The sequence below is a fragment of the Filicampus tigris genome, chromosome 1, assembly GCF_054856515.1.
Source record: "Filicampus tigris isolate MCC_2025a chromosome 1, RoL_Ftig_1.0, whole genome shotgun sequence".
Lineage (NCBI taxonomy): Eukaryota > Metazoa > Chordata > Actinopteri > Syngnathiformes > Syngnathidae > Filicampus > Filicampus tigris.
This window is the reverse complement of record NC_141217.1, coordinates 19093506-19105716: the sequence shown is the minus strand read 5'-3', so window position 1 is coordinate 19105716 and position 12211 is coordinate 19093506. Positions and strand designations below refer to the sequence as shown.

The following is a 12211-nucleotide window of genomic DNA, read 5'->3' as shown; positions in this document are numbered from 1 at the left end:
AATGTCACATAGGCTATTTAGACAAAACACAACAGGATTACACTCTTAAAAAGTCACTCAAACATCGTTAGTCATTTTGTCCCCAACTGCAGGCGTCATGGAGAGTTAATATTAACTGTACAACTATTGTTCACTTTATGTTAAGAAGGGATTTGCTGAAAATAATATAAATAGCCATTAACTTAAAGTATTCTGTCTCAGAATCTGCCAAAATGAAAAGATCAAATTAATTTAGCCAGAAACATGAAGTACACATGTTTTATTTTCTTTAGTGGGCCATATAAAATCATATTGTGAGCTATTGAGCTGGACTTGCGTTTGACACTTGTGTTTTTGACTTCAGCCTGAAATATACTAATACTGTATATCTCAAATATTATTTATATTCTCTGGGGTGTTAATGCTTTTACACATTTTTTTAAAATAAAACAAAATCCATCCCACTTATCCTCACAAGCGTCGCAGGGAGTGCTGGAGCCTATCCCAGCAGTCTTCAGGCAGTAGGCGGGGGACATCCCGAATTGGTTGCCAGCCAATCGCAGTGCACACAGACACAAACAAACATCCGCACTCACAATCACACCTAGGGGTAATTTAGAGTGTCCAACTAACCTACCAGGCATGTTTTTGGAATGTGGGAGCAAATCGGAGTACCCGGAGAAAACCACGGGGAGAACATGCAAACTCCACACAGGAAGGCCGGAGCCGGGATCGAACCCACGACCTCTGAACTGTGAGACGGACGTGCTAACCAGTCAACCACCATGCCACCATAAAACAAAATAATTTCCTTGATCATGCATTTTATATTATGTATAACTTATGATTTTATATATGTATATGTATATGATTATGATCTGAGATAGAGTGGTTGGCAGCAAAATCTATTCTTTACATTTCCATTTGTTCAGTCAGTTGACACTGTTAACCCTTTACAAAATCACACTCTAAAAACAGTTGGGTTAAAAATAACACAATTTGGTATCAACAATGGACCAATCCACAACTTGGGTCAATTTGACCCAACTTTTTTGGTTGCTTTTGCAGAAAACAACCCCAAAAATGGGTAGTTTTGTACAAAACAACTCCCAAAAAATGGGCTGTTTTGTAGAAAACAATGCAAGAAAGTTGACCCATTTTGTGTATCGGTTTATTTTTGACCCAAAATTGTGTTATTATTAACCAACTGCTTTTAGAGTGTACTCAACATTCGACCAAGGTCCAAGTCTTTATAAGTACAGATATTGTATTTGTTTTTTGTTTTGTTTTTTAAATAGAGTGCTTGAAAAAACTGCTCCCCCTTCCACATCATCCCATTTCCATACTGGACAGCAACATCTGTCTTGAGACTTTTTTCAGCCTCTGTCTCAACAAACAAGTTTGAGGTTTCCCCCATTTAGGCCCTCCCTCTTTCTCCCACATTTAAACTCGCCCACTACCGTCCGCTGTGCACAACCACTTAACACTTGCAACATTTGTAGACCATTTCATTGACTTTTTGTTGGTGTCTTTTTTGTTGTTGAGAAATCCACACTTCATAGGTGAGTACAACATTAACTACGCAGCCAAAACGTTTTGGTTTTTTTGTCTTTTTTTCCTTTGCGACAGCCATGTTATCAGTCATGTTGAAATATATGCAAGTGTGATTTTCAGGCTTTTTCCAGTATGAAAGGCTGCATAGCTGTTGTCTTCAGTATGGCAGCCCTGAGTAGATGGGCATTCGCTGCAGGTAAGACTAAGACTAGACTATGAAAAATTAATAAATGTATACTGGTATATAATTTTAACAATTAGTTCCAATAATCTTATTGTTTTTCTTTTTTTGTTGTTTGTTATTTTCTCTTTTTCACTTGTTTGAGGAAAATGTACTGTCAATACATGGTATATCCACTCACCAGCATATTCATTAGGTAACTCTTCATAAGGTAATAACACAAAAGCTGTGGCTCTCATAGCAGGACTCCAACTATCTGTATAATGCAGAGCAGTCGTACATCTCTTTAATTAAACCAACAATATTCAACATTTGTTAAATACCTCGCTGTTAGTGTGTATCAAAACTGCATTATCATCTTGGACAAGGCTGACTTTTTGATTCAGTTCAAGCGGTTTGCATATGTCTCTGCCTATAAAAAAAAACTACTCAACAGAAATCCACATGCAGTGCTTTCAAAAAGTCAGGGATTTTGGTCTTTTGGGTGAAATTTCAGCATGACCGTGCAATGCACTATAGCTTTTAGAAGTGAACTTAATTTGACCTGCTTAAACTTTTAAATGCATTTTCCAAATGCAATCGCGCTGTGCTTTTTGCAAAACTTGTTCTATAACAAGGAACCGAATGGCAGAATTCTCAACACTTTGAATCATGAATAAATGTATATATTTCCAGGAACATCCACTTTTATGCCTTTCTGCTACTTGCAGTCTCTCTGTATCTCTGCTGCAACCTGACGATGACACTCGGTAACATTCATAGTGGCCGCTTTCTCCCCTCAGAGAACATTCAGCTTGAAGCCTCTCAATGGTGCGATACTGTTCATCAGTTGTTAGGGGTTTCCTTTGATCTCATACTTTCAAAATGTGATAAGCATGAAAATAACAATTCAAATCGAACCAATAAATGTATTTAACCATACATGGATGATCAAAACACATTGGTGATCAAACAATGTGAATTTTGCCATTCAGCTTCTTGTTAGAGAACAGCAGCAAAAAGTACTGAAGCAATGAACAGATGGACATGTGAATTGAAAAGCTTACACTGTAAAAAAAAATACATACAAATAAAGAATTGGAAAAAAAAAAAGAATATGTTTTATGCAGAAACAAGGCACTCTGATAAATATAGCGTTTGTGGAATAAGAGTTAATCCACTCGTTTTTAGCCATCTTGGTGGCCATTTTGTCACTTCTGTCGACTGAAAATGACATCACAGTTGCTCAGGTAACAACCAATCACAAATCACCAGTTTTCTGAAGATGAGACATGATTGGTAGTTATCTGAGCCCTGATTAACTGTGATGTCAATTTCAGTCGACAGAAGTGACAAAATGGCCACCCCCTGATATTGCTAAAAACAGGTGTTTGTCACTGCTTAACTCATTTTTCACAAACGCAATATTAATCAGAATGCTTCGACAGATGGGCCTGCATAGAACATATTCTTGAAAAAAAACATGTTGGGTTGATTTCCGCTTTAACACATTTAGTTAAATTGCCTAACTTAAAATGTTATCGGTTCGGTGCCTTTAAATTTTAGTTCACTCAACTTTTTTTTATTTTTATTTTTTTTACAGTGTAGAGAAGTTCAATTTATGTTCAACTTCAAAGGTTATAGTGCATCTGAAATGTCACCCAAAAGTCAAATATCCCTTAACTTTTTTTATGAGTAGTGTGTATATATACACTGAGTTACAAACTGCATGCCTCAAGCTCACGATCGCAGACATTGGGCTCTGGCTGACCTTTTGAAAAAAGGTCTCGCTCCCAACCAGTTTTCTTCAATGTGATCCTTCCCCCAACTGACCCTGCCAGACTGTCGGGGTCCTGTCACAGCACAATCCAATTGGGCAGCCTCGCATTTCTCACCAGTGGAGGGGCTCGCGTCGTGCTGTGGTCTAGAAAGCAGTGTGATAAATCAATTAAGCAACACTCCGCAGGCAGGCAATCGATGAACCGACAGGCATCTCCGCTGATCATAGGTCTTGCCATCCTCTCTGGAGGAGACTGACCGGGTGTCATGAGCCTGGTATGACCCATCTGTGACGACTTTTGTCATGGCATGAAATTATGACGAACACGCGCCCCTGGCGCCTCCTGATCCCCGCTGCCATTCTCTGATGTAAGGTCCTGCCAGACATGCTGGGAACACCACTGGTCACTGTTCAGGCTGATGCCATGGGGATTGGGGAGGGGATTCCTTGTACTGCTCTTGTTTACACGCTGGAATAAAGGGTTGGAAAAAGATCTTTTTTCTTTCCAGAGGGTCCCCTCACTTTGATTCCCAGATAGCCAAGTGCCGTGCATTATTGTACACAAGGCCTCTATTGTCCTTTAGTGCCTGCTGAGCTTATTTACTGCTGCGTCGAGAAAAAAGCCAATGGGACACAAAGAGAACTTGAATTCAACAGGCTTTCTGAAGCTGCTCCAACATACGTTTGAAGACATCAAAGCAAAGTCGATTTGAGCTTGCTTTGTGACTTTGACTTGTTCTTGAGTGAAATTCTGCTTTTTTTCCCCCACCCACATTCTAGGCAACAAGGAGTTATCCATCACCACTATAAAGGTATTTATTTTTCTTCCCTCAGAGTAAAATCCTGACTTGTTTTTCTAAACTTTTCACATTGAAAGTGTCTCATCTTTGTTTGTTTGACAGTTATAATGTGCTGGTTAAAGAAACAACATAAAAAAAAAAAAAAAGGATCCTGGATGCATTTTTTTTTGCTCATTATCTCACCCACAATCCTCATTCAAATAAAACACTGTGCTTGTGTTACTCAGCAAGACCCGTACACAATGACCAAAGGCTCAGGAGGAGAGCTGGAGGGCTTCTGCATGGACCTGATCTCTGAGCTCAGCCAAATGCTCGGCTTCAGATACAAAGTGCAACTGGTGAAGGACAACCGCTACGGAGCCATGGATTCCAGCGGCAACTGGAATGGAATGATTGGTGAAGTCATCAGAGGAGTAAGTCGCCAGCAGCGGACAGTTAAACCATGCATGTACACTGCGTGCTTGAGATCGGGGCTCACACGCACAAATCCAGCCCTGCTTTTCAAGGGATATTTTTCCCGCATGTAGAGAATGTGCCTGTAATATTAGAGCTGGTGGGGAAATTCAGCATGTAAATTAACAGGTGGTCTCCCAATACCATCCATTAGGAAGCTGACCTGGCTGTGGCGCCGCTGACCCTCACTGCTGTTAGAGAGCAATATGTTGACATGACAACCCCCTTCATGACAACAGGCATCAGTTTCATTCTTCACAAAGACGTGGCCTGCGATCACAGCTCATTCAGCCTTCTGGCACCCTTCTCCACTGAGATGTGGGCGGGCATCCTCGTTGCGTTCATGCTCACCGGCCTTTGCATGTTCCTTGTGGGCAGGTATGTGTCACATTTTTCTTGGATGCATTTTGCGATAAACTCATTGCACAAGATGACGTAGAGCAGAAGTGTTGTAGTCCGTGTTATAAATTCGTTTGACACAGCTCTTTTCACACTTCCTCCCACTTTATCAAGCAACATTAATTGAAGACTTTAAATTGACATTCTTTGGCTTATTTTGCTGAAATACCAAATTGAACAACCACGGAGCATTCAGTGGTTTCTCACTCTGTATGGCAATTTTTTCTTTACATGCTAGCATTTTACAGATGTTTTTAAAAAAACTAATTCTGGAATCCCTTACTTTAAAAAATTGGAACACTTGTTCATATTTATAAAGAATGCGGAACAGTAATAATAAAATAATGTATTATAGGGATAGGCAACTTAAATGCTGGAGGACACCCACATAGGTTTACGCACTTTCTTAACCAGATACATGACAAAAATACTATTTTAACAACAAATGGTTTGAAGCAAACAACAAAATGACCACATACTGTAATTTTTTTTCTCTTATGCAAAGGGCTCTTTTGCATAAAAATGACCATTCAAGGACAACACAAAACACAAAACAACACAAAAAGAAACCATTGTTATGTGCAACAACTCCTTTTGTACATTTTTTCACAAAAATCAACTCACTCAAAATTGTGATGTTATTGAGATGCTACTTATGTTTGCCTTGCATATAATTCCAAATCTGCAAACAATGTTAGGCCTACCTATTCATGCTGTATTATAGGGAAGTATAAGACCCAATGTTAGCGCGACATATCTGCCATCTAGTGATGATCGGTGATATTACAACTTCAAACTACAGTCAACCCCTGCATATGTGCAGTTCGGCACTTGTGAATCTGCATATTTGTAGATTTTTTTTTTGTTTTACTTTTTTGTCAATATTTTTTCATATTTTGTATTTTTCCTAGTGTTTCATTTTCTAGCATTTTTCATGGTAAAGGTGTATTGAATGTTTCTCACCGATTTCTGAAGAATTTGTAAAAAAAAAAAATCCCTGTCTATTATCAGACATTCTTACGTTATTGTCTTTTTTTTTTAGCTTCATTGCCTTTTATCTTATACAAATCTTTACACTGTTTTTAACATATTTTGCCTGACATTAACCTTTTCCTTGTGCTTTTGTTGTGCCTTTTTTTTCGACAGGATCAGTCCCACTGAATGGGCCGAGCCCCACACAGACGAGCACCAATTCACTTTACTGCACAGCTTCTGGTACATCACAGGAGCGCTCACCCTTCAAGGTATCCCAGCAACCAGTTGAACGTTACCACATAAACTCTACACACTATTGTAGAAGCCTATTTCTCTTTTCTGCCTGACATTCCAAGCATTCAGAAAAGGAGTTCAATTCTCTGCAGCGTCAATGTATTCGTATATTTGCACCCAATTGATTAGTTGTGAATTTCATCTTGTTGAGACTGCACAATTAAAACAATTATATACGGTACTTACATACACAAACAGTTGCCGCTGTATTTTGTTTTTAATAGAAATAAAATTGAATGAATCCCTTTCAGGAGTGTTACCATCATGAGACATTTATAAATTAACTAAACAGCCAATGATTTAAGTATCATTTTATACTGTCATGCAAATATACAATCAAGTTTACCCCATTTCAAATACTTTTGTGACTTTCACTTGCATTTCATCCTTCATCTCATTTTTTTCCTCTATTCCCTCACTGGTGCCAATGGAACGCCTAAAGGGGCATAGTTTTCTTTTAGTTTTTCCCCCCTAAGGTTGCATCAAAATACACACCCACATACACTCTGTATGGGGTTTGCATTTTCTCCCTGGGGTTACATGTTTCTTAGGTAAATTAATTGTCTGGATGTTTTATAGGCGCTGGTCCTCATCCTAAATCTGTGTCTGGAAAACTAGTCAGTGCCATCTGGTGGGTGTTGGCTATATTGCTACTCGCTTGCTACTTAGCCAACTTAAACGCCGCACTGCACTCGAACAACAATCCCTCCATCAAGACCTTTGAAGACCTCGTCAACCAGGACGAGATCGAATATGGCACAGTGGATGGTGGCTCCACCATGCTTTTCTTCAAGGTGTTCAGTTTTTATTGGCAACAATTTTGTGATGATGTCAACTTCATAGGGATGCCGTTTCTCCTTCTTCACTACATGTTCAAGAATTCAAAGAGTGCCGTGTACCGCCGCATCTACCAGCACATGGAGCGAAAGAAGAGCTACGTGGCGGGCATGGAGGAAGGCGTTCGCCGTGCTCAGGAGGGAAACTTTGCCTTCATCGGTGAAGCAGTGTCCTTGGACTTGGCTGTGGCTCGCTACTGCAAGCTGACCCGCTCACAGGAAGTCATCGCCATGAGAGCGTATAGCATCGCTGCACGCCAGGGTGAGTCCCAGCTAGTGATCAGCTTTAAGGAGCCACTAACTCATATGTTCAAAGGTCTCAAACCACTCCTTCAGGCTCCCCATTGATGAAAAACCTCACCCTGGCCATTCTTCAGCTGAGCGAGTCTGGCGAGCTGACTTATTTGCGAGACAAGTGGTGGGCCAGCAGCTGCTTGGGAGACGACGGGGCCCGCACCTCAGAGACCCTCCAGCCTTATGACCTGCGGGGTCTCTTTCTCCTTCTCGGTCTTGGTCTGGGTGTGGGCCTCCTTATTGCCCTGCTCGAGCTTCTATCCAAGGCTCGCAATCGGGCCAAGGAACAGAAGGTAAGAATAGAAACATCTCATTCGGTAAATGGTGCTGTTATTTCAGTCTGGAATCTGTGATGTCAAATACAATCTGTTCCGCTACACTTGTTTATATTGTGAAACAATTTAGGAAGTAAAGAAAGTAAAATAATTCTCATAACACACATACATCATGTGATCTTTTTTCGTTACCTTTTGAGGACACATGCGGCATGACAGAGGTGTAGGTATAGGGAGCATTACTGAAAACGGATCAAACTATGAGATCAAATGTATTGATATCACTAGTCAACAAAATTCTTTAATCAGAAATGCAAGTCAACTTTTCTAGATTATTCTTTTGCGCTGATTCAGAATCTGCCCTCATTTCCCCCCATCACATCAGGATTTTGTAATAATAATAATGTAATGTATTTAGTCAGATTTATAAATTAACGGTGAGGTTCAGCAGCAAGTGGATTTTTTTCTGAAATATCATAGCTATAAATTACAGTGCATGGTAAAAATCCGTATTGCAATGAGCTTTTTTTTAATTCAAACCTTAAAACAAAAAATGTAAAGATCTCAAAAACTGATGTGAAAAAAAGTAAAACAGTATCAAAAATACATTTAAAGACACGTAAAGTAATCGCTGATTAAAATTTGCTGCTGACCGCTGTATTCTCCACTGACATAGTGTAAACCGCAAGTGTTTCAAAACTTAAAATTAGTGAATTGTTTAGTCATCATTAGCTCTGATAAACATTTAGAAGTAGAACTACTCCTGTGACTGGGAGGTGACTCTCTTCGCATTCACACACAATGCAGCTGACTTTCAGGTGTGTACTATAATTGTTCTTTTATATTATTTCATTCAGTTCCAATTCAGGTTCTGTGGTTATCATCACACCTTTACTCTTTAGGCTAGTTCCTGTCTGTGGTGCATTAAAAAGCCAAAGAAAAAGCAAGACACTTGTTGCCAAAATGTTCTGCAACACTGTGAGACATAACTGTCATGCACGATGATATATTTATACCTCCACACTTAGCAGATCTTTTAAGGCTTTTTTTTAATAATACAGTCGAATGGAAATACTGAGAGAGTACTGTTGACAAACAAAAATGAATCATGTTCCACCATTTTGAATCTTCCTCCTTGCTACAGAAATCATGCTGTTCGGTGTTGACCTCTGAGCTTAATCGCCGCTTTGGCAGTGGAGGAGAGGTGAAAGAGCAAGACGCAAGTGACAAAAGCAAAGCCTAAATCAAACAAACCACAGATGGAGACAAACTGAGGGTGTTTTTTGGGGTTTTTTTGCCCAGTATATACGAACACACTCACTTTTTTTTGTTTGCATACTAACGCTTATGTATTGGGGTATCTGTCCAGAAACCTGAGGGACACTATAAAACACACCAGTAAGTATCTTCATGCTCTCAAGACAAAAAAAGTGTCATTAACAGTTGATTTGGGGAAAATGCTAATCACTACTAATAATGCATGAGGTCCTCAATTATAATGATGTCTTTACAGTGCATCTTGCTTGATTCATTCAAATAAATATTCCACTCTTCAAAGTTCTGTTTTCTTTCAGTGTGCACGTTCATAACGAATGTCAACGATATACAAGTTGTTTGTCATCACTGGCTATAGGAATATCTGAGTTATTACATCATGTCCTATGCGAACAAAATTTAATAGGTTTCATGTTGACAAACCAAACATTTATTTATCAAAATTTCACAAAGTTTCAATCTTTGATATGTGCAAGGGCTGGGACTTGATACATGTTTTGCCTTTTGCTTGCCTTCCTCTTTAGATATATATTTTTTTTGTTCCTCATCCAAATTATAACAAACAACGTGCCTTGTCATTGCTAGTGAATTTCACCCTGAAAAAAAAGTAATAGCTTAAACAAACATTAAACTTAGTTTAACACTAAACTTACTTTGAACACATCTCTTGGCGGTTTAATGAATGCAACAGCAACCAACAACACATTTTACAAAAATATGAGTGTGGAAGAGTAAAAGCAACTATACTTGTGGTTGAATGAGCCAAAAGCAACATTCAAGTCAGACAAATAGGATCGGAGTCCGGTTTGAACCTGTGCAGAGGCTGTGCAATGGAAGATGAGGGAACAAGAAGAAAGGGATGTTGAAAACCCTTCAAGAGGGAGTCCCATCTGCACCCCCAAATGGTCGAAAACAACACGTCGAAAGTGCAGGAGTCTGAGAATCCCAGGTTGAAAGAGAAACATCAAGTGACCAAGGGCTTTTCTTGAGGGGAAGGGAGTAAAGTACATGGTGGTAGAATGTACTCTACCTCTTGGAAGTGGGAGTAAGATGCTTTGTGGGAGTGTCAATGTCAGATGTTTTCATTGAAGTGGCTCTCCCTTTCTTTTGTTCTGCCAGTGTGGATCTTGTGGAAAAAAAAAAGGTGAGGATCACTGATGTGAGATTATACGTTTATCCAACTGGTGGGGGAAATGAGCTCCAAGCAATAACCACCCGTAAGAAAATGGATGGGTGGATGTCGTCATCTACGTTCCTGCTGACAGCATGTTGTTCCGATCTTTCACCACTTGACTGTGCTGTTGGATTTCTACTGACAAGCAGCATTACTCATTCATTTCAGACACTCTTGGAAAGCATGCCACCATTTCTCTGTACTTTTACTGGTGAGGACTTTACTGCACAGTGGAAGGTGTAGATCAGTGTTTTTCAAACTGTGTTTGCTGTGATATATTGTCAGGTGTGCCGTGGGAAATGATCTAATTTGTGTGCCCGTGCGGTCTAGCGCCTGGCAACGTAATCATGTCTTTACTACATTGTGGTACTCTTCCATACCAGCAGGTATCAGCAGCAGCAGGTAGCCGATTGCCTTTGTTTAGAGACAAGCGCATTAGTGACACGTTTATCCAAACAGGCCCATGTTTCACACTGAGTAAGTATCAATATAAAACATTATAAAATACTTTTTTCTTTGTGTTTATTTAATTCCCATTCAAGACGTTATGATATAACGTCATTCTTCAATGTTAAAAAAAATGCTTACATGAAAAATGTAACACTTATATTGTTAAAATAAGCTTTTTTTTTTTTCACTATTTCAGCTGGTGGTGTGCCGCGGGATGTGCCTTGACTCAAAAAAAATCGAAAAACATTGGTGTATATAAATTGCTGTCATGACTGCTGTTATCATCTTCCATCCAATTCTGGAGTGCTTTCTCCCATTAGGGTCACGGGTGAACTGGAACCATGCCCCAGTTGATTTTGGGTAAGAGGCGGGATACACCCTGGAGTGGTCACGGCCAATCATGGGAAAATTGACTAACAACCATAACTACCCAGTTACACCTATGGGCAGTTTATTCTACAGTTAACCTAATAGACATGTTTTTGGAACATGCCAACTTTGAACCGCTAGAACCTCTTGACTGTGAGTTAAACATGCTCACCCTGCTGCCATACAGGGTGGTTATAATTTGGGATTTTCCATTGTAGTTCGTTTTTATCTGTTTTGCCCCCCCCCCCCCCCTCTCAGTTAGTTATAATTACTCTTTAAAGCAGGTTTACTAGTTTTTATTTTTTGCTTTAGTTTATTTTTTAATTATATATATTTTTTTTAAAAAAAAGGTCATAAAGTGTGTATAAAAAGTAAACTAAAATTCTCATAACACTGTTCGACCTTCCTTTTTCTACGCAAAAGTACAGCGATACTGGAAAAAAATACATTTAAAATGAACCCCGAAAGCTCATGTATGATATTAATTAACACAAATGAAAACAAAGGTCATTTTCGCTCTAATCATAGTTAGTTATATTTGCTTTTAGAAAAAAACGTTAGATGTTTTAGAGTATTACGCTTTTGTTTTTTAAAGTCATTTTAATTTTAATTTTAATTTTAATTTCATTTTGTTATCATAAACCTTTTTTCCAATGTATCTTTAATCATTTCTTTAAATTTCATTAACTATACAATCCTTGCTGCCACGTTCTCACCAGCGGTGAGATACTGCAAATACTGACAGTACAGTATCCAGTCATTCATCTTCTATCTTCACTAGGGCTGCAGGAATGCTGGATGCTATCCCCGCTAATTTTGGACAAGAGGCGGGCTACACCCGCAAATCACAGACATCAGTGATACACCATTACCAAGTCAACGTACAAACACAAAATCAGAAGTGGCGGACAAGCCGAGACAATAGCGATATTATGCTGAACAGTGGACGCCAACCAAGTTTGTCACATTGTCGCATTTCTGCGCATTGCACTCAACTGTGAACAGTAATGCTATCAGAGACTCTCGCGCTTACCAAAGAAAATGGGTCTCTTGGCTGGTTCAACAATTTTATCTATCACTAAAATGGTGTTGTACTGAGAAGCCACATAATTATTGTGCTATCCCATCATTTGATACATGAGGC

General features: G+C 39.2%; 1 protein-coding gene across 3 annotated transcripts; it reads left to right on the top strand.

The window, feature by feature from the left end:
• Window positions 1–1436: 1436 nt before the first annotated feature.
• LOC147153126 (glutamate receptor U1-like) lies at window positions 1437–9356 on the top strand. 3 transcript variants are annotated; one of them, XM_086024586.1, is made up of 10 exons: window positions 1437–1541; window positions 1642–1729; window positions 4254–4285; window positions 4501–4686; window positions 4881–5104; window positions 6272–6369; window positions 6974–7188; window positions 7273–7492; window positions 7567–7817; window positions 8944–9356. In XM_086024586.1, the coding sequence occupies exons 2-10, from the start codon at window positions 1666–1668 to the stop codon at window positions 9040–9042; spliced, it is 1389 nt and encodes a 462-aa protein (XP_085880712.1). In that variant the 5' UTR covers window positions 1437–1541; window positions 1642–1665; the 3' UTR covers window positions 9043–9356. The 3 variants fall into 3 exon arrangements, with proteins under 3 accessions (XP_085880712.1, XP_085880703.1, XP_085880719.1); XM_086024577.1 differs by having other exon boundaries at window positions 1441–1541; window positions 1654–1729; XM_086024593.1 differs by having other exon boundaries at window positions 1478–1541; window positions 1621–1729.
• The last annotated feature ends 2855 nt before the right edge of the window (window positions 9357–12211 follow it).

What these genes read in the sequence shown, in the direction of transcription:
- LOC147153126 (XM_086024586.1), top strand. Translation starts at nt 1,666, where the DNA reads ATGAAAGGCTGCATAGCTGTTGTCTTCAGTATGGCAGCCCTGAGTAGA. An exon ending in TTGGTGAAGTCATCAGAGGA is followed by an intron (nt 4,687 to 4,880) that starts GTAAGTCGCCAG and finishes ACCATCCATTAG; the next exon opens with GAAGCTGACCTGGCTGTGGC. An exon ending in TAGCATCGCTGCACGCCAGG is followed by an intron (nt 7,493 to 7,566) that starts GTGAGTCCCAGC and finishes CCACTCCTTCAG; the next exon opens with GCTCCCCATTGATGAAAAAC.